Genomic DNA, 19959 nt, shown 5'->3' on the forward strand with positions numbered 1-19959 from the left:
ATACGCTTTGTGAGGTTGTAAGGTGGGTCAACTAATAAAAAATAATACACATATACGTATAATACTACATGTCAGCTACAAGGTTGGCTATAAATGACGTGACAACTCCTTATAGCCCATTGTTGACTGTATTACGATATTTTTTTTGAACATCAGTACAGACACAAGTGCTCATATACACGCGCATACACTCACCCCTATAAACGCACACACGCACACCCTACCCCTATGAGCACCTCCGAAAGACTGCGCCGGCATATCCTCTTGAGATTTACGAAGTCACCGTAAGCGCCTCGTCGTCGACGGGAACGTCTCCTCCCACTGAATGCGAGCACCAGAATTTGAACCCTGGTGGGCTGGGGATACCACAGTTCCTCTAACCATCCAATCACAGGTTGGTTTGCCTCTGTATTACAGTATTAACCATGCTCTAAACGCTCTAAACGCTGCAGCCCCCAGCTGCCTTTCCGCCGCCCGCGTCATCACCCAGCAGCCACTCTCTTCCTCGCTCGCTCGCTCTCCCGACGCCTCCTCCTCTCCCCTCAAATCGCCGCCGCCTTGCTCTCCCCCACGCCATCGCTGCCTTGCTCCCCTCGCGCCTCCATTCCCGGTGCCTTCCTTCCTCTGTTATACTTCCGGCGCCGCCGCCTCAGCTGGTTACACCCGCCGCTACAAGCGCAGCGTGGACTTCTTCGGTTCAAGGTCTGATTTTTCTGGCCAAGAAACCAGCGGTGCTAGCCTGGACGCCAAGATCTGCGAGCTTAGGTGCTGGATCTGCTCAAGAGAGGCCTGCTGTTCGAGTGTGCGACGCGGGAGGAGAAATGGTGATCTCCGCGAGCCAAACCCAACCGGAGTCCGTCGACGCGGGCAGTGAGGTGCGGCACTGGAGCGCGGAGGTCAACGACGTCTCCCTCCACGTCGCGGGGCAGGGCTCCGCCGCCGGCCTGGTGGTCCTCCTCCTCCACGGCTTCTCGGAGATGTGGCTCTCATGGAGCCACCAGATGGCCGCCCTCGCCCCCGACCTCCGCGGCCGTCGTGCTCCTCGACCACCTCTGCCTCCCCAAAATGCAGCCCCTTTTCTCTACTGTCTATGCTTCTTGCCATGATTGCCTACTCTGTCTTGTGATTTACTCCATCATCTGTGATCCAGTGTCTGTGATTGCCTCCCCAAGGAGTGCAGTAGTTTCAACTCCAATCTTCTGTTGAAAATTACAGTGTATGGGTTGTGTGAAATGGAAATTGTAGACTTTGGTTACATAGAAATTGAAGAAAATGTGCTTGTAAATTGCATTTTTTACAATAGGGTGTGGCCACATCCAGGTGTATATTCTGAAAGCTATTTTCCTACAAATCGTTCATTAAAATTTGACTTGTTGCACTGACTCGAATCATAACATGCAGATTATGGATACAAATCCCCAATTATACTTCCATCTGCAGCAGCAGAAACTAATAGAGTTGATTCGTGTGGGAAGAATAAATGAAGCTTTGGAATTTGCTCAAGAAAAACTTGCACCAAGAGGTAAAGAAAATGCGAGTTCTTGTGAAATTATCTCTTTCACTTCAGTTGGGACTAAGGGTTCAAACCTTTATCAATCAAAAATCCCATTATATCTCTTGGTAATACCACTGATTTTTAAGACCATGCCGCGCTATGTGAAATATTGGCAATTTTGCAGTAAGCCTTTCTCGAGGAAATAGAGAAAACTGTAGCCCTTCTGGTTTTTTAAGATGTAAAAAACTGTCCATATGATGAACTGTTGGATGTTTCTCAACGCTTAAAGGCGGCAAGTGAAGTTAATGCTGTCATTCTTACAAGCCAAAGTCACAAGAAAGGTGAGTAGCCGAGGAGTATCTGTTTATCTATTTTGTAATTTAGTGTCACTGAGGCATACCTGCATCCATTTGACATATGTACTGAACTTACATCAAACATCTTATTTTATTTTGGAATAATCTACCTTTTGGTAAAAGAATTTGAAACTGACAAGTGGACACCCAATCAAGAACAATGCATAAACTGACAAGTGGAGTATGTATTTATTCTCATTTTATACCTCACAGCAAATTAAGACTGAATGTTATCAAAAGGTTACATAACTACACATAAATATAATAATGTATGGCCATGCTGAAAACAGCAAACACTTGAGCTGATCATGCATGACTGGCGATGAAAGTAGGAAAACGTGTTTCTGACGTGCCATTGGAATTTTGTCAATTACAGTGCATGGGTAGCTAGCTGAACACTTGAGTTGATTTAGTTTCAGCATCCAATCTTCTATTTAAAATTACAGTGCATGGGTAGCTAGCTCAACTTGCCTGTTACTCTTGCTCATGTCTTGCCTGAAGTAAAATTACAGTGCATGAGTAGGAGGTCTATCTGTTCACAGGCTAAATATGTGAACACCTCTATGTTTTGTTTGGTTTGATTTTCTTAAATACTCCAAACTGAACTGTCTGAGATTATCATTTGCAGTGTGTTGAGCATGTGGTTGATTTCACAACAGGAACAAATGATAAAGATTTCACAGGCATGTCAATGGTTGACAATCATGAAATCGATGGTCGTGATTGTTTTTGTTCCCACTCAATGTTTTAAGAGATTCTTTCCGGGTGTTTCTTCGTGGCAACAAGAAGCTGTGGCATCATGTCGCCAAAAAGGGTGAGCATGGTTTTCAGTAGAATTTCTGCTCATAGTATTATGATACATGTCCTCTTTGTTGATGCTAGTTCAGAATTGTTCATTAGGTCAATAAAAATAATATTACTTGAAACATGTCTATTAAGCAACTTACAAGGGAAATTAAGAATGGTCCATGATAAGTCCGGTTGATGTCTTAGATATAACTTCAAAGGTTCCTGCGAAGTCATCTGATCCTGCACGTTCTTATGTGAAACCCTTTCCATACATATATTGCACCACACTGTTTTGTATGACTACACAAGGCACTGTAATGGGCTCAACATGCCACCAGAATGATCTGGCTTTCTTTACCATCTTATTAGCAATTCAAGTTACTCCATTAGATTGGTCCATTCAATTACTCAACTTGTGTATGCATGCTTCTAAGCATATGTTGCTGTCAATTTTACTAACATGCCTACAGGGTTGTTACTCCCCTTTTTTCTCAATTAGTTGTGCACGATAAATACAAACTACCTTTTGTTCATACCAGTTGTTGTTTAGGTCAATATTTCATCTCAGCTCTTATTCAACTTGAACTCTTACTTACTCCAGGTGAGCTTATCAATCCTTAGACGGACAAAATTGTACCTGCAGCAACACCGCCTGCATCTTGACCGATGCTCCCATCATGATGGTCAAAATGGCCTCCTACAGGTATGTTTCCGTCCTCTTCTTCGGGTGGAGTACAGTTGAGGTCCGGGAGTACCATACTGATGATTGAGATGAGATAGACCCCGAATTCTTTGCAGATGCGGAGCTGATGCGGTGGGTCACCAATTGTTGCAGGGCCGGAGGAGAAGAGCGGGATCACAGCGAGGCGCAGGTTCTTGGCAGGAGATCATGGAGAGGTGATTGGCCAGAGGAGATCACGGCGAGGTGCCGGCTAGGTGCTTGGCCGGAGTACATCAGGGCAACTGATTGGCCAGAGGAGATCGGGGCGGAGGTGCTGTCTGGGAGTGGAGGTGCTGGCTGGGGGCGGAGGTGCTGGTTGGGGAAGGAGGAACTGGCTGGGAAGGTGGAGCTGCATGAACTTTTTATCCTATATGAATGGTATTCTAATGGTGGTGTCCATCGCTTTGGCTGTCTTGATCTGTTTGGTAGCCACTTTCTTCTTATCTTCTACCTCCGATCCATAATAAGTACTCCCTCCATTCCCTTATACAAGGCCACTATGAAAAATACATTTTACATCTATAAAAGGCCACTAACTGTAATCGAGGCAACATTTATTGATGTTTTCTCGTAGTAGCAACTTGTTTAAACTTGCATGCATGTAGTCATAATGACATTGTGCTACTCTCTTCTCATTTCTCCCTTGCATGCATGCGGGCATATTAATAATCCCGGTCAACGAGAAGAAAAGTTGACTTACAAAGTAGTCATTAAATTTTGCCTTGGTACCTGTATTTTGAGTTTGTGGCCTTGTATAAGGGAATGGAGGGAGTATCACAGTTTTGAACAGTTGCCTGATCGCTTATTTTGGATCGGAGGGAGTTCATATTTGCAGATATACTACTGCTTTGTGGTTACTTTCTGCTCACTTTCTTCTTACGGTGCATAAATATTTAGTGGACCTTGACTACATATAGTACTATGGTGCCCATGTTTTCCTGGTGTCTTGGTAAGTTGAGCAACTTGGTCACTGCTGGCTGTCATCTCCCTTTCCCTAATCAAGTCGGGATTAGTTTTATACTAACACACTAAAATGAGTATATACATCCGATTCAGAAAACAGTTGGAACATCTTATAATAGTGAACGGAGGGAGTATTTGCCATGTGTGATAGTTGAGCAATAAAAGATATATTTATTATTATGAACCTATCATCGAAGACGGGATCTGAATTAACAGTGTCATAAGTAATTTGGAAGTGATAGTTTAGTACTTTTCAGTTCTTTGTCCTCATTACAAAATAAATAGTTGAGCGGTCTTATGTTTCCTATGGGGTAACTATTTTAGCACCAATTATAGCCATTGTTGAGATAGCATCCATATTTTTACACTGTTGTTTTTACTTCTGTTTATTGTATATATAGACGCGTTTTAGTGTGTTTGTTCGCTAATTCCAGGCCTTATATAGTCCATATTGAAATATCCAAAACTTCTTATAATTCGGAACAGAGGTGATACCTACCTATATAGTAGGTTAATAAGGCAATTGGCTATTTATATTACCATTCTTACAAGATGCATGCTAATTTAATATTCATGTTTGTCACGTATTAATTGCCAAAATTCAGTCCCACTTGATATTGTGTATACTTTTGTTAGGTGCATAATTCACTTGTGGCCAGATGATCGATTGTGTTCAGTGGCAACATCTTAACTAACCCTCAACTAACAATTTGATGTATATCTTTTTACAGGAGAACATTGTTACCATGCTGACAAGGAGAAAGAATGATGCTGCGCTTTGGCTCAATCCACTATCAGCCACAAGATCAACTGGTTTCCGTTTGGTCATTATGTTGTCTATTTGGCGAACCTTGCAATGACAAGATATTGCTATGTGTTAGAACCGCGATGAATTTGCGTATATCACCTGATTAGCAGATGATGTAGTACTACTTATCTTATGATGTATTACTTGCTGCTATGTCTTTGAGAAATCCAAATTCTGGATCAATAATTTCTATGTTTACTTTTATCTCTCTGTTGCCTTTATACCTTTTGTATCATGTGGACCTGTCTAATTACTACCGGGTGGGGACGTATTACTACCCATACGTAGTAGACATAATTTCTACTGGATCAGAGATAACACTAAACGCTGAACCTTCGCCGGAAGATATCGGTACATATCGGTCGGGTGCCGAGTAGGGATATATAGGCAATTTTTTCAGTTAATTGGCTATTTGGTGACCCATCGAGTAGAGATTAACTGATCGAGATGCTGATTAACTGGCTGATCTTTGGAACAATGTTATTTTCCTAGCACAAGCATCAGCCAAGGCACGAGTGAAGTCCAGGTGAAACATCCCCTCAGCCAGGCAAGGACGGAGACGGCGAGGTGGCTGCTTTTCTCCACTACTATTAAACAATTAAACAAGAACTTTCTTATGTGTACCCCATAAAATGTACACGGATTCATTATGACCGCATGATTAAGCCCACTAAACTTAATCTAGCGGCTAGCCTTAACCTAATCCATTCTCTGTGTGCACTTAACAATTTACATTGACTGACCGTGCTTCACCATATGAAACTCCACGTCCGATCAATTAGGAAACTATAATCATGATCGCGTCTTCTTAGGAAACTAATCACGATCACATCTTTTTAAGAAACTAATCACGATCATGTTTTATTAGGAAACTAATCATGATCGTGTTTTATTAGGAAGCTGATCACGATCGCATTTTATTAGGAAACTAATCGGGTATTCGCACACATTGACACGCCCATCACCTCGACCTCCTAGATCACGATCCTATCTCTCCCAAGAAAAAACACCACAACCGGCCTCCACTTGGCATGGCGACAAGGAGCCGAGGACCAACAACTCCTTCTCAGGGGACGCCGCCGGAGTGCCGGTAATTCATGAACCGCCGAGGGTGCCGCACCGGTCGCCCCTTCTTAGGGGATGCCGCTGGAGTGCCGGTAATTTATGTTGCTTGTAAGACAACTGTCCAGCCATCATTTATGGTTTCTTGCGAACTTACACGGCGTGCCTGTCCTGACTTGTATACTTCAAAATAAGGTTTCTATGCATTACTAACCAGAGTGTGCTATCTTTATATCTTCGGTGTTTCTTAGCAGATATCGTTTACATGTGTCATCAACACATTATTTGTTTTTTCTTAATTTGTAACACTTGTACTGCTGGAGTTGGTTTATTTTAAGTTGTTACATTTGGAACTCCTTTCACTTCATAAAGGGGCTGGATGGTCTAAATTGCAAGATGTGATTTTTTTTCTCACATGAACCATCTATAAATAAATATATATTTTTACTATTCTTCTACGTATAAATACTTTGAGGTCCTTTCGCTGTTCATTCGGTTAGTGGTTAGGAACTAATGACCATCAAATTATTTTTTATTGTTTGATAGTATTACACACAAGTGGGTGTAAACAAAAACTATCAAAAATGGTCATGACTTGCATTTTTTTTCTTATTTTCTACAACTGGTGCTTCTCCGTATGTCTCCATTGTGTTCCGGGATGTTATTTTGTACTATTGTTTTCCTATGTCTACCCTTGTATTTATTCAGTGCATTGTTCTTTTCGCATTTTGGCATGAAAGCTTGCTGGCTTGGAGCAGGATGAATACATATGAAAGAGGGGAAACATTGTAGAATTGTGTATGTTGCTTGCCAAGTTTAGCTTTGGATTTTTAGTGCTTTGACACTTCGTGCAGAATGAACTAAACATTTACATGTCAAGAGCATCTTGATGCATATAAAGAGTAAACGGAGGCATGAAATAACGAGTTGTATGGGTTGATTTATACTCTCCAGTTTTATGTATGTTTGTGACTGTGTGTACCAGACATGAACATTCATCGTTTCATGCGTTGTCAAGCTTTCCTATACGCCATGAGACGCAAAGCAACCTTTTATCTATCACATGTTGGCATCTACTTGAAATGCAACCAATAATTATACGTGCGTTGCATGTGCACACTTACTAGTCTATACTACTATTAAATAATCAAACAAAAACTTTTTTAAGCACACCCCACAAAGCGTACACAGATCCAATACCACCGCACGATTAGACCCACTAAAATCAATCTATCGGTTAGCCTTAACCTAAATCATTTTCTGTGTGCACTTAGCAATTTACATTGACTGACTGTACTCCACCGTGGACGAAAATATGAAACTCCACGCCTGCGCAATTAGGAAACTAATAATCACGGGTGCGTCCTATTCTAGGAAACTAAATCAGAGTGCATCCATCCTATAAGGAAACTAATCTCAGACAAATCCATCCTATTAAAAAACTTATCTCGGACGCATCCATCCTATTAGGAAGCTAATCGCGAGCCGCCTGCCGCCATCATGCACGCTAGCCACGATGGGGGAAGCGCGAGGAGCTTCGTCTTTCTCCGGGAACACACGTGCTATCGCCGCCATCGTCTTCTGTTTGGAGGCCAGGCACTCTTCTGCCGCTACTGCGACGACTCCATCCACGTCCAGGGCATGCTCTCCGGCAACCATCGACATCCGCGTTGACTTCAGCTCCGTTCACAGCACCCATGCCGACAAAGTGTCTGTTCAGTGGGTGCACGTGCATTACATATTAAATAAGAATCGTGGGCCTTCAAGCAATCTAGAATTATAGATTTGGGATTATCTTAGGTTGCCGATTGCTGTACTGAAAATGTGTAATTATATATGACACGTACATAAGAATGCAGCAATCTTGTCTTACAAAGTAGGATCAAGAGGGATACTGAAGAAGTCAAGATGCAGAGTCTATTTCCCATGATTACTTCTCATGTTCATGTCGGCTTCCTTGGGCTTTATTTCGTACCACCATATGCATTAAACTGGACTGTATCAAGAGGTAACACCATCCCCTTGATTATAATTGCCTTATTTGTGCTATTTGATCAGTGTGTGTTTTACGTATGACGTTGCTTTACCTGGAATTAAGGTGGGTTGCACTTGGCTAGGCACTATCTCTAGGGATAGGTTGGAAATCAGAATATATGATTCATTCTTAGAGAAAACTTTACACGCGTCACTTTAACATAATTGCACAGCAATCCAGTAAATTATGTAAGATTCAGTAGGAGGCAAGATATTGAAGATGTACTACTATTTCAGTTACATGATTCTATACATCTAAAACGGGTCACATGACTCCGTAACTATTATTAGAGAATATCTCTTGCTGTTCTGTAAAGGTATGCAATCTCTACTGCGTTTCAATAAAGAGAATTTTACCATACAGAAGGATCCAATGAAGAAACTAATCCGGCTGAGTTCCAATAAATAGATCCTTCAAAGGATCTGTCCTAATACAGCTGTCGTATATTGGTACAGAGAAATCATATAAACTGTACTCAGTCAGATTTTTTGTTTCATGACAAAGAAACCAAATAACTTTCGCTATTTTGGCATATATATTTATTCTTATATATTTGTGCAGTTTCGAATGATTCAACATATCTGCAGTCATCAAACTTGAAGACATGATGTTTAAGGCCTTATTTGCACCGCCTCTCTTTCTTTGTCTGTGCGCCTCTTTCCTCCAATAATAATAATGAACAACTTTTTTCAGATCAGGTATTACACTGTTACAAATGTATGCTGAAGCTACTCCTTACGACAAGAAAAAAGAGGATGAATGCTTTCTATCTTCACCAGTTTTGTAGCATGTTCCAAATTGTTGGCTCTTTCTTATTTGAGGATTCATCATTTTTTTGTAATTTAGAAGCTGACCTGAAAGCTTGATAAGGTTAAGCTTGACAAATACTCTAGAATACTTTTCCTTCCATCTTTATTTTTCTTCATAACTCATTTCAGTTTCTATACGTACAAAGCATCTTACATCATTGTAAGTTAGTATGGTTGCCAACACATAAACACATACAAAATCGGATAAATATTTTCTATCATGATAATTATTGGATTTCTTCTAGCCCTTTTACATTTCAATTAGTTCTTGTAAATCATCTTTATTTCATATAGAAGTCGTTGTAGTCACATATCATCTTCTATTTCCTATTATCCATAGTAGGTAGCTATATAATTTTGGCAGTCCACACAACCAAAAAATATATATAATTTGATCCAAATTAGTACAAATATATATTTTGCTATGCAGATTAGTAGAATAAAATAAGATTCAAGAATTAAGCATCTTAAACAATATAATTGCACCGTAAGGCAGTTTATACTTTTTTTCCTGGCTACACTCAAAGAGAAGACTATACTACATGCATATATTACTGCATTAATAAATAATTACTGATTTTATTTAAATGAGAATATTTTCCTGCTATTACTCTATGCAGCAACATAACCACTATTGTGTCTCGCTTTTCAAAATACAATTTGAGCGACATCAAACATTGTGTATCCATTTAATTTATATTTTTTAAAATGTTTATTTTTTATATTATGTGAATTCACCTGTTTTACGTTTGAGACGTGCGTTGCACGTGCATGCTTAGAGGGTGCTTGGATACGTTTTAGTCCCATGACTAAAAGTAGTGGGACTAAAACTTGCTAGCCTCACCCATGCTTGGATACGTTTGCGTCGCTTGATTTGCGCTGTTCTTCCCTCTGTTCCTGATTCGCGAGCCTATCATGCTTGTTTTGATTTCCATGAGCCCTAATTTTATCTAAGTTTCATTTTGCTTTCTGCAAGATTTGTCTATGGATGGTGGTATTTTAGACAAATCATTGTTTGATGTCTATGTGAATCATGGTTATCAGTTATTTTTCTCTTCAATGCTCACTCATGTTTTTGTTTCATTTCGTGTGAGTTCTTGCGTGTTTCTCCTTTTTGGTCTGCAGAAAGTTAAATGTTTGAAACAGAAGCTAACTTTTGCTGGAGAGTGTATGTGGCTATGGCAGTCTACTCTTTGTGAATAGCAAGCCCAAAGAGCAGGAGCACTTTAGTTTGCCTTTTCAATGGAAACCAAACTGCTGTGGTTTACAGTTTTCTTTGTGTAGAATTTACTGTACATTTAACCTTTTGGCTCAACTTTATCCTAGTTTTGCCGAAGGAGCAACCCCTTTTTTCACTTTAAATTGGTCCAAATACGCAGAATTTCTGACTTTTCGCGGAGGACTTTTGTAATTTCAGTTGCCTGCCACTGTATGTTTAGTGTAAACCCAAGTGCTGCAGTTTATAGTTTGCTTTGTATAGGATTTACTGCATAACTAGCTTGTAGTTTCTGTTGTTAGTTAATGCAACTTTAGTTTAAACCTAATTGTTGTAATACTTCTACTCTTGTTTTTATACAGGTTTCAGTGTCAAGTAAACCTGGTTTTTTCTGTTTTTTGTCACTAGTGAATGCTACTGCAAGGGTGCATTCTAGTTCATCCTTTCTAGAGTTGTTTATGATATACTGATCTATGATGTACAGGTCCTATGATTTACAGATTGTGTCCACATCACTTCTCTACCTCCGCCTTTTAGTTTATTCTTGATTTTAAGGTGTAGTGCTCTGTAATTTTTTTTACTGAAACCCAACGTTGTAGTGTTTATTAAGGTTTGTAACTTGTATTTTCGGTTATTTTTTCTTTAGTGCCTATGCTAGTTCTTTCGATAAACTGATCTATGATTTACAAAGTGACTGTATATCATTTTCGTCATAGTTTCTCTGTAATTTATGTTTTTTAGTTCTGTATTGTTCGTGTGATTACACTGTAACTTACAGTGGAACCTTGACTTGTAGATGGAGCAGATAGAAATTGATCAGTGTCTATAAAACATGACGGAAGACGTAGATGGTTATGAAAATTTAGATGGAAAAGAAAGAATCGTTTACAGTCATTTATTACTCTAGATTAGCCTTTTCGATAATCACATAGAGGCCTTTGTTGGCTCAGTGTATGCGTTCTTCAGTCAAGGTCTTCAGCCATTTTTTTGTTTTTGTTTTCTCATGTCCAGTCAAACTCTTTTCATGGTGATATTGGTCCAGGCCAGTGCAACCCGTTATGATACTTTATGGCCGGTGGACACTGGTCTGCACCAAACTCTTTTCATGGTAAATTTGTTACTGAATTTTGACACTGGTCTGCACCAAACTCTGGTAGATACTGGTCTGGAGTCGCCGAACGTTTTTGTTATTGAATTTTGACATCGGTCTGACAGATACTGTAATCTGTTAATCTAGTATTAATCTGAATTTTGTTACTGATGATGACAGTAAATTTTTGCCCTGTAATTTGTTATTCTGGACAGCTCAGTAGTTAATGGATTCAGTTAACCAAAGTTTAGTTCTTGTTGGTGCAAGTGCAAAAATTACTGTCAAGAAGCAAGCATTTTTCTTATTGGTGCAAAAATTACTGCGAAGATGCATATCCTGTTGCTCCTCAAAATAAGCTGCTCTGTTCTTAACTCAGTCCATTTTCACAAGCATGCAGAAAAGATATACATAGACGGGAAAAGACTAGCTTGTACTTTGGCTTTCTAGTTTGTATAAATAGAAGTCTTGAGTCCAACTTCTACTGTTTATGATCCAACTTCTACTGAATTTTCCTCACAATTATTCAAAACTCATAGTAAGCTACTGTACTCCATATAAATCAGTATCTTCTTTGCCAAATAATTGAATTTTCCTCACAATTATTCAAAACTCATAGTAAGCTACTGTACTCCATATAAATCAGTATCTTCTTTGCCAAATAATTACATGCAGAGAAGATAGTACTTTGCCAAAAAATTATAATCGCAGTTTCTACTGTACTCCAGAATAATTCTGTATCTTCATACGCTAGCAGATTTACAACCATGGATCAAGTGTTCAGTATGAAGGCTGTGAACTTGATCAACAATGGATCAAGTGTTCAGTATGGAGTACAAATGCTTTCTGCCTTTCCAGATCAATTTTAAACACACTATTGCTGATCCACACTATTGTTAATCAACTGCTCGATTTCACAGGAGGAGTAAAGAACTGAATGATTTCACTGATCCACACTATTACTTTCTCCCTTTTGCCTTTCACTGCTGATCCACACTATTGTTTCTGCCTTCCTCTGTTTCTTCCTCAACTGAAAGTAATTTCACAGGAGGAGTACCAGCAGAGGCAGCAGCGGAGGTGGGAGTCGGCGCTGGTCTTGCGAGCTACGCAGGTGGGCGGGGGCGCTGGTAGCCTGCAACCAAAATTCCACCAAAATTAGGCACGGAGAACAGCTCAAGCAAAGAGCATTGGCGGCGCTGGGGAATCGATAGAGGAGATTGAGGGATCATGACCAGAGGAAGCGCAGCGGTGGTGGTATGCCAATGTGGCGGGGAGCTCCGGGCGCGCCGTCTCTTCAACGTGTGCCACCACCTGTGCCGCACGGAGGAGAGATGGGGGCCGGCGCCGGCGAAGGATATGGAGGCCGGCGGTGCTGGTCTTGCGAGCTGGGCCTGGAAGCGCGCGGGGAAGGTTGAGGCCTGACGGCGGCTGCGCTTGGGAAAGCTGCCGACGGGGGAGGAAGGTGGAGATGGGGTGATTAGTATGAGAAGTAAATCTATGAGTTTCTTTTTGTTGCAAAAAGTAGATTAAACAACCTATAATTTGTTAACGTACAACATCTTGGAACAGGATACGCTGCAAGATACATAGCAGCTTGTGCCGCTTTTGTCTGCGACCCAGTCCATTCAAAAATAAAATAAAATGGATATGATAAATGTCACACATGTGGCACGAACACATGACGACTTTGAACTTTTTCGTGACAAGTTTACTGACATGATTTGACAACTTCTTTTCGGATGACAAGTTTCAGTTTTTTTGGCTTTATTTTTTCTTTTCGAATACAACTTTAGTTTTAGAAAATATCAGGACCGGAGTGCTAAAAACACACATGTAACCCTTATCTACTACCACTATAAAAGAAAAAGAGGGGTAGATCCAAACAATCCCACCCATCCATCATCAAGATCTAATGGCCCTTAATCATTTTGTGTTTAACTCTACCAAGCACGCATTAAGCCACTACAATCAATCTATCGCTAATCTGCCCCGCACTAACAAAACCGGTCGCCCGCACGACCTCCACCTTCTCCTCCCGCACGACCTCCTCCTCCCGCGCCGTTCGCCTCCCACAGCCTCGCGCCGAGCCACGGGAAGCCGCGCCCCTCACCGCCGCCTCGCGCCGCCGGAGCCACGGGAAGCCCCGCAGGTCGCCAGCCCGCCCCCGCCGCGGGTCGCCGCCTCCCCAGCCACGGGAGCACGCCCCCGCCGCGGGAGCTGTCCCGCCGCGGGTCGTCGCCTCCCCAGCCACCGGAGCCGCCCCGCCGCGCCCGTGGAACTGCAGAACTTCTTCCCCGTCTTCCACTTGGGCTCTAACTACGGCCTCCGCTTTGTGCACTCGGACGCAATCGCAGCCCCACCATTGCTAGCCTCGCCTCCCACCAGGTAAACGGCCCTGCTTCATCAAGCTCTGACCCTGCTTCTTCTCCTAACTCCGGTCTCTTTCTTCTCCATATTCCAATCTGTTCTAATAGTACATCAATCCAAGCAACTATTTTCAGATCAATTAAGGAATCAATCTTACGATGGCTGACGCTCAATGCAGCGGGGCATTACAGGTGTATTGTCGGTAGTTTCAATTTAATCGGGTGGTCGTCATCACCGTGAGGCCGCCGATGTTTTTGTAACCCCCTAATTTTGATGTTTTAAAGTCAGAGTTAGTGAAGTTTGGTTGCTTATAGCTAGACGAGTGAGCTTAAAAGTAGACTTATTGTTGTGGTTGTACAAAAGTTTTTGTTTCTGTTCTTGTTGTCTATGCCCTTTACACATTGACTGATGTTTGTTTCTGCCATCTGAAAAAGCCTTTTCTACCACAGTGTTATCCCTCGGCGTCATTCTCAACAAGCACCAGGACATGGCTTTTTTTCTGCCAAGTATGTATATATAGAAAATATTTATTCTACAGAAATTTGCTAATTATTACTATAGCTTTGATGCCTACTAGACCAAATCAAAGGCAGGTGCTTTGTTTATCAAGTGAAGTAAGTCAAACTGTTATAGTAGGAGGATTATCCTAACATAACAGTCTTTATTTGTTTCATAGAAATCATGTACAGTTGGTTCAGACAACGCTTAGCATAGATCAAGTTCAGTTGCTCTTGCATTCTTAGATCGATGTTAAAAGGCACATTGTGATCTCATAACGAGCGTTCTAACTGTCATTTTTAAAAACAGAGTCTGCTATTTTCCGAAACGAAATATGAGAAATCAAACCGTATGGTTCTCTAATTTTATGGTACTAAATTTAGATATATTATAGGCACTATTATGATAGCTTCATTTAGTTTACATGAGCATGCCAAGCTAGATGATATTATAGGCCTTTAGGTGTTGCTATTCTCTATTGTCGGCCACATCTTAAGTTGTAGTTATTGGTGTTGTTCTTAAGCACAACCCAAAATGATGTGCATCAATTGCATATTTTTCTAAACCTACCAAATTTGACCTGTGCTAATTTTTTCCTTTTAATAAAATAGGTTCACCTTCAAATTTGTATTTTTTGGTTTTTCCTTCTATACTAAATGTGTTTCTGAAAGAGGATGTCAACAGAGCATACAGAAGGAGGAGAGAGCAGCAGCGAGAGAGGAGAAGTTAAGAACAAGACACATGCTTTTGATGATTAACTCCTATTTCTGAACCAATATGCTTTTGATGATTGAATTAGATTAAAAAGGTATACATTTCTTCAGATTAACAGATTCAAATAGTATGATTTCGGAATGCAAATAATTCTTCCATATGTTTGACTACAATGTGTTGTCGTGCAAATATGCAGAAGGATGACCTTGGTTTTGGGGACTTGGTTTTGTGAATCGGTGTGTTATAGTATTTGTACAATGCGGCAATATGGATAGACTTGTCGCTGCTTTTACTGGATTGATATATCATATTGTATGTATAATTATTCAATACATATATACTTGCAACAACTTCTAATCGTAATTTCTTCTCCACCTACAAAGATATATAGAATCATCTTACATATTTTCATGTTGATACCTAATTTTCATGTCCATACTGTTGGGGCGAGCTAAAACTACAAGGCCTCACAGTGCATAGGGGCATACAATAAAGTTTTCAGGTTTGTCCCTAGAACTATCATATCCAGACAAGATATTTGCTTGCAGAACCACCAGAGCTGAACCTTGTAGGTAATTTTACATGGTGTACAGGTTGACCTTTCCAACAAGTATTAACATAATCAGTGGCAGGGCGCCCACGCTCATCCGTGATTTGCATTCAAGTGAGATAAGGTTTACTCATGTTTTCATATTTTGTTTCTCATTTCTGATTTGCTTGGTTGATTTTCAATTCATGTTGTTCGTTTGACAAAAAGAATCGGGAGAGGAAGGAAAGAGAGGAGGAAGCATAATCTTGGGAGTAAGGAAGATGCTGACAGGTACTTACCATCTTCCATTCATTTCATCTTGCGTTTGGATATGAAGCGGTGGCATAGGTGTGACGATAGTCATGTTTTTGCCATCAACGAGAAGATGTGAAGAGTGATACAAAGTATGTTTTGTTATATGGAAGAGTTACATCTGGATGGAGCATCAAACAACGGAATCAAGTCGCGCATGGAACTATAATCCAATCATATAGGCATAGACCATATAGGCATAGCCGTGTTTTCAGTTTTTTAATGTATAGTGGAAGTTATGTAAGTCATTTGAAATATTAATATAAAGAGTTCGTTAGGGATGTTTGATGTGAACCATGTGAACATATTCCCGTAACAAAATAATCTGTGTGAACATATTTGAATGGTGTCATCTTCAAACAAGACCTCTATAGTAGTAGGATTTCCTTATTTATTGTAAGTCTAGAAATTATAGAATTATATTTATAAATTATAATATTGTATATGCAAGGAGCACTTCAATGATTTTTCTTAGCCCTCATAAAATTGTGTATACAAAAAGTTTCCTGTGCTTGAAGTATGTTTTTGCGCTATTTGCATTGATCAATATGTGGCTTGCATGTAAATGATCATTAGAATATTGCTTGCTTTGCATTTCTGAGGTGAGGCAACAATTTTGAATAAAAGATACTCCCTCTGTAAACTAATATAAGAGCTTTTAGATCACTAAAGTAAGTAATCTAAACGCGCTTATATTAGTTTATGGAGGGAGTATATATTATTTAGTGATTTTCTTGTTCAGATTTATACCACGTAAAAACTGAATAAGGATCAATTTTATTTAGATACGTGCATTTGCACGTGAACGTTTACTATAACAGGAAAAGGTAGACAACATCCAGGAAAAGGTAGACTCGGCTCCTCATCTCATGCTTCTATGAATTTCTACTTGCTAAATCTAGCAGATGCTTCTCTGAATTTCTACAACCTAAGTTTAGTACATGCTTCTCTGAATGTTGGCCTGCCAATTGCTATTGTATTGCAGTCTTGAGAGTACAGTATGCAATCCATTTGTGCCAATGAATTACCACATTTTTATGTTAGTTTTAGGCCATTTGAATGAAGGACTATACAAAATCTCTATGACAATTGTCAATCTACAACAATTCATTTTGTGCAAATGAAATTCAGTACATGCCTCTCTAAATATCTGCAATACAATTAAGACAAATTTCTTCTTATATGTTGGCCTGCCAATTGGTATTGGGTAGGGTACCATGCATGCATGTTTTTCAAAGCAATGGAATGAGTTTAAGCTGACTCTGGCAACTAAGGGTCATGTTTTTTGGCACTAAATATATTATCTGGGGGTTTCCTTTTTAATCCTACGCTTGCAATACAACCATCCCGAGTTACCTGTGAGGCTATGACTCTACAAAGCTTAAGCTGGACTGCAACTACCTCTGAAACATGGTTTTTGAGTCGCGACTCATGCGAGTCGCTCTGGGGCAGCGACTCGGAAGAAGTCGAGCCTGCGTTGTGACTAGTCGCGACTCAGGGTCGCGAGTCGACACTAAGCTAAGTCGACCATATTTTTGCGACTCATAGACTAGTCGTCGACTAGTCGCGACTAGTCGAGCGACTCAAAATCCATGCTCTGAAACGACAGCAAGTAATATATCTAAAAAATTGGTTTTACTACAACAATGTGGAATATATAGCAAAAAGCAACAACCAGCAGAATATACTACTCTAAATGCTTAATATTGCTTTTCTATAGTAGGCTTCCTTGGTTTGTAGTGGCCAGACTAAAATATCACTGTCCATGTGAACTTTACTCTGTTTCTAAGTCAAGTTTTGAACAACTTAGTGGATAGTTCAGAGGTTATATTCTTGATAGTTGACATCTGAAACAAAAGAAAATAATTCTAGAATGATATTTGATTTTGTAGACATCCAACTAGAAAGCCACTTTACAACGATTACCACTAAAATAAGCAGAACCCAGCCGTGTGCATTTTCGTACCTATGATTTAATAAAGTAAGCAAAACCCAGCCTTGCCAGAAGTAACCTATGATTTAAAATAAGTAGAACCCCGCCTTTTCTGGCCTTGACTGTGCGCTTTCGTGGTTGTGATTACTTGAAAGGGGTAATCCATGTGTCTGTAACATTGTTGTCTAAATCATAGTGCTCTTAATATTGATTTTGTTAGATTTCAGCACATTATAGAATTTCGTCTGCCGTTCTGTGATTAACGTTAAATGCTATTCATGCAGCTTCTGCATCCACAAAGTCCATGTTCAGAAAAGGCAAAAACTAATCCTTGAGCAAGCTTACTCCTGCAAATGTTGACCATCAAACAATCCTCTTCATGCCCTGTTGAAAATAATTTCTCCACCCAATGGCATCTATCGAGGTATCTCTAAAGCCAATGCATTTAACTTTGTGTGTAATAGCGTTGGAAGCACCCAAGTTTGGGTCCTCTGAATATCATCGTGTTACAGACACAACTCAATTTAAAACAAAAATTATGTTTTTTTACTACTTCTGTAAAATGTAAATTCTAGAACCTTTAGCCAGTAATTCGGGATTGGTTGATACAATGAGCCGCCGAACCTTTGCTTATGATTATTTTGTTTAACATGTTCAATTATTTGTATGTCTTAAATTAACAGACCTCAAATTTTAACTGGGGTTGCCAGTTCACTAGAAGCACGACAAATTATCTTCTAAAAAGTAGTAATACTGTTAAATGGTATATGGTCCTGATGAAGTAGTAATAACCTAAATTTAGACCTCTCTCTCATTATATCATTCTGAAGTAATGACCTAAATTTATAATAGCCGTAAGGTATGAGTTCTCCAGAAGTTTTTCATTGTTACACTGGAATCAACTTAATCGAACGTCAGTGCCAAATTAATCTACAGATTGGCTGTATGTGTGGAATTAGATTTATTGTGAAACTTGTACTGCCTGAATGTGCCAGCAGGAACTAATTTAGATAACAGGTGCATCTGAACAATAATTCTGTGATATTTCAAATATCAGACCGACAAGATGAGATATGAAAAAGAACATCAACCTGTTGACCTTTTAAAATGAGACTTTGAAGCATCCTGTGTTAGACCTTTGGTTCCTCTGTCATCATCTAGACCTTTGAGTCTTGTATCATATGGAACCCCCTGTTGGTGTCCAGTGGAGAAGGGACAAACATTGAGTACATCCCAATTGACAAACATTGAGTAATGTATGAAAAATGCTTCAGTTAAAATGCAATTCACTCAGTATTTAGCTTGTAATAAGTACTCTTGAGTTTTGTTTCATCCAAATCAGATACAGAATTCCATCATAACAGTATAGCAGATTAGCAGGCTTCTAGAATGAAAAGCTTGGCTACAAAGCACATGAGGACTGAACAAACAAAACCTAGCTTTCTTTTCTTCATATAAACTTAGTACTTCAGATAAATCGTTCTGCTATATGGAAGTGAGACCTAAGCCCAAGACTTACCAGAGCAGGTTGGGCGGCAGCTTGGCAGCCGGAGCAGGCTTCTATACCTCGGCGTTCTAGGCCGCCGCGGCCAGGAGCTGCGTCGGGCAGGCTGGCGTCGTCGCTGAGGTTGGACACCGGCGGCAGTGTCGATACAGGGGAGACCGGAAGCGTTGGTGGCAGCGCAAGGTCGTATCGGAGGTGGAGGCTGCGGGGCGAGCCGTGGTGGGGAGAGGATGCCGAGGGCGAGCCGTGGTGAGGAGAGGAAGCAGCAGGGAGAAGCGACATGTGCGAGGCTGTGAGGTGGGCAGAGTGGATGCTGTGCGGTGAGAGGACTGGATTTTTTCTGATAACTAATGCTTCTTTATTTTTTTTCTTGAGAAACACATCTTTATTATTTCTATAAGTGTGGCTACTGTGCGTGCCGGCGAGAGAAGTGTCAAACAGGCCCAACAAGCGAATGCCCGTACGAGCCTAGCTAGGTCTGGAAGCGGCTCACTCCTCTCAAGAAATACAGGAGCTGATCTAGAAGACGAGTGAATCCTCTTCGCACAAAACGGGTGCGTCCTTGCATCCAGCAGTCTGCCAAAAAAATTATACATATTTCACATGATTATATATAATTTTTGTTTGAAATATATGTCTCATTTTCACAAAATAGACTTAAAAAAGGAATTATGTTCATTGCTATGAAAATGACGACCTCAGTAAGCATGGACACAAACATGACGGGTCGGAGGTGCATATAAGTAAGAGAAATATATTTT

General features: G+C 40.3%; 2 protein-coding genes and 1 long non-coding RNA gene across 11 annotated transcripts; 2 read left to right on the forward strand and 1 right to left on the reverse strand.

Moving 5' to 3' along the window:
* The first annotated feature begins 457 nt into the window (after nt 1-457).
* On the forward strand, nt 458-5336 carry LOC119310984. 6 transcript variants are annotated; one of them, XR_005150828.1, is made up of 6 exons: nt 458-1522; nt 1680-1836; nt 2480-2665; nt 3242-3343; nt 3476-4310; nt 5056-5336. It is a non-coding gene; the product is annotated as an uncharacterized LOC119310984 (long non-coding RNA). The 6 variants fall into 6 exon arrangements; XR_005150830.1 differs by having other exon boundaries at nt 3476-3739; XR_005150829.1 differs by having other exon boundaries at nt 3476-3704.
* Nucleotides 5337-11923: 6587 nt separating this feature from the next.
* Nucleotides 11924-19506, reverse strand: LOC119310987. Its single transcript, XM_037586616.1, has 4 exons — nt 19214-19506; nt 18786-18885; nt 12574-12784; nt 11924-12473 (listed from the first exon to the last, which is right to left on the reverse strand). Exons 1-3 carry the CDS (start codon nt 19478-19480, stop codon nt 12636-12638), a joined length of 516 nt encoding a protein of 171 aa, XP_037442513.1. The 5' UTR covers nt 19481-19506; the 3' UTR covers nt 11924-12473; nt 12574-12635.
* Nucleotides 12795-19618, forward strand: LOC119310985. Of its 4 annotated transcripts, none has more exons than XR_005150834.1 (7): nt 12795-13726; nt 14158-14214; nt 14891-15422; nt 15514-15594; nt 15678-15740; nt 17979-18118; nt 19217-19618. XR_005150834.1 is itself a non-coding variant. In XM_037586615.1 (2 exons), exons 1-2 carry the CDS (start codon nt 13254-13256, stop codon nt 14255-14257), a joined length of 573 nt encoding a protein of 190 aa, XP_037442512.1. In that variant the 5' UTR covers nt 12795-13253; the 3' UTR covers nt 14258-14525. The 4 variants fall into 4 exon arrangements, 1 of the variants encoding a protein (XP_037442512.1); XR_005150833.1 differs by having other exon boundaries at nt 15514-15584; XR_005150835.1 differs by having other exon boundaries at nt 15514-15584; nt 19222-19618.
* Nucleotides 19619-19959: the final 341 nt, after the last annotated feature.

This window comes from Triticum dicoccoides, chromosome 5B, assembly GCF_002162155.2.
Source record: "Triticum dicoccoides isolate Atlit2015 ecotype Zavitan chromosome 5B, WEW_v2.0, whole genome shotgun sequence".
Taxonomy (NCBI): Eukaryota; Viridiplantae; Streptophyta; class Magnoliopsida; order Poales; family Poaceae; genus Triticum; species Triticum dicoccoides.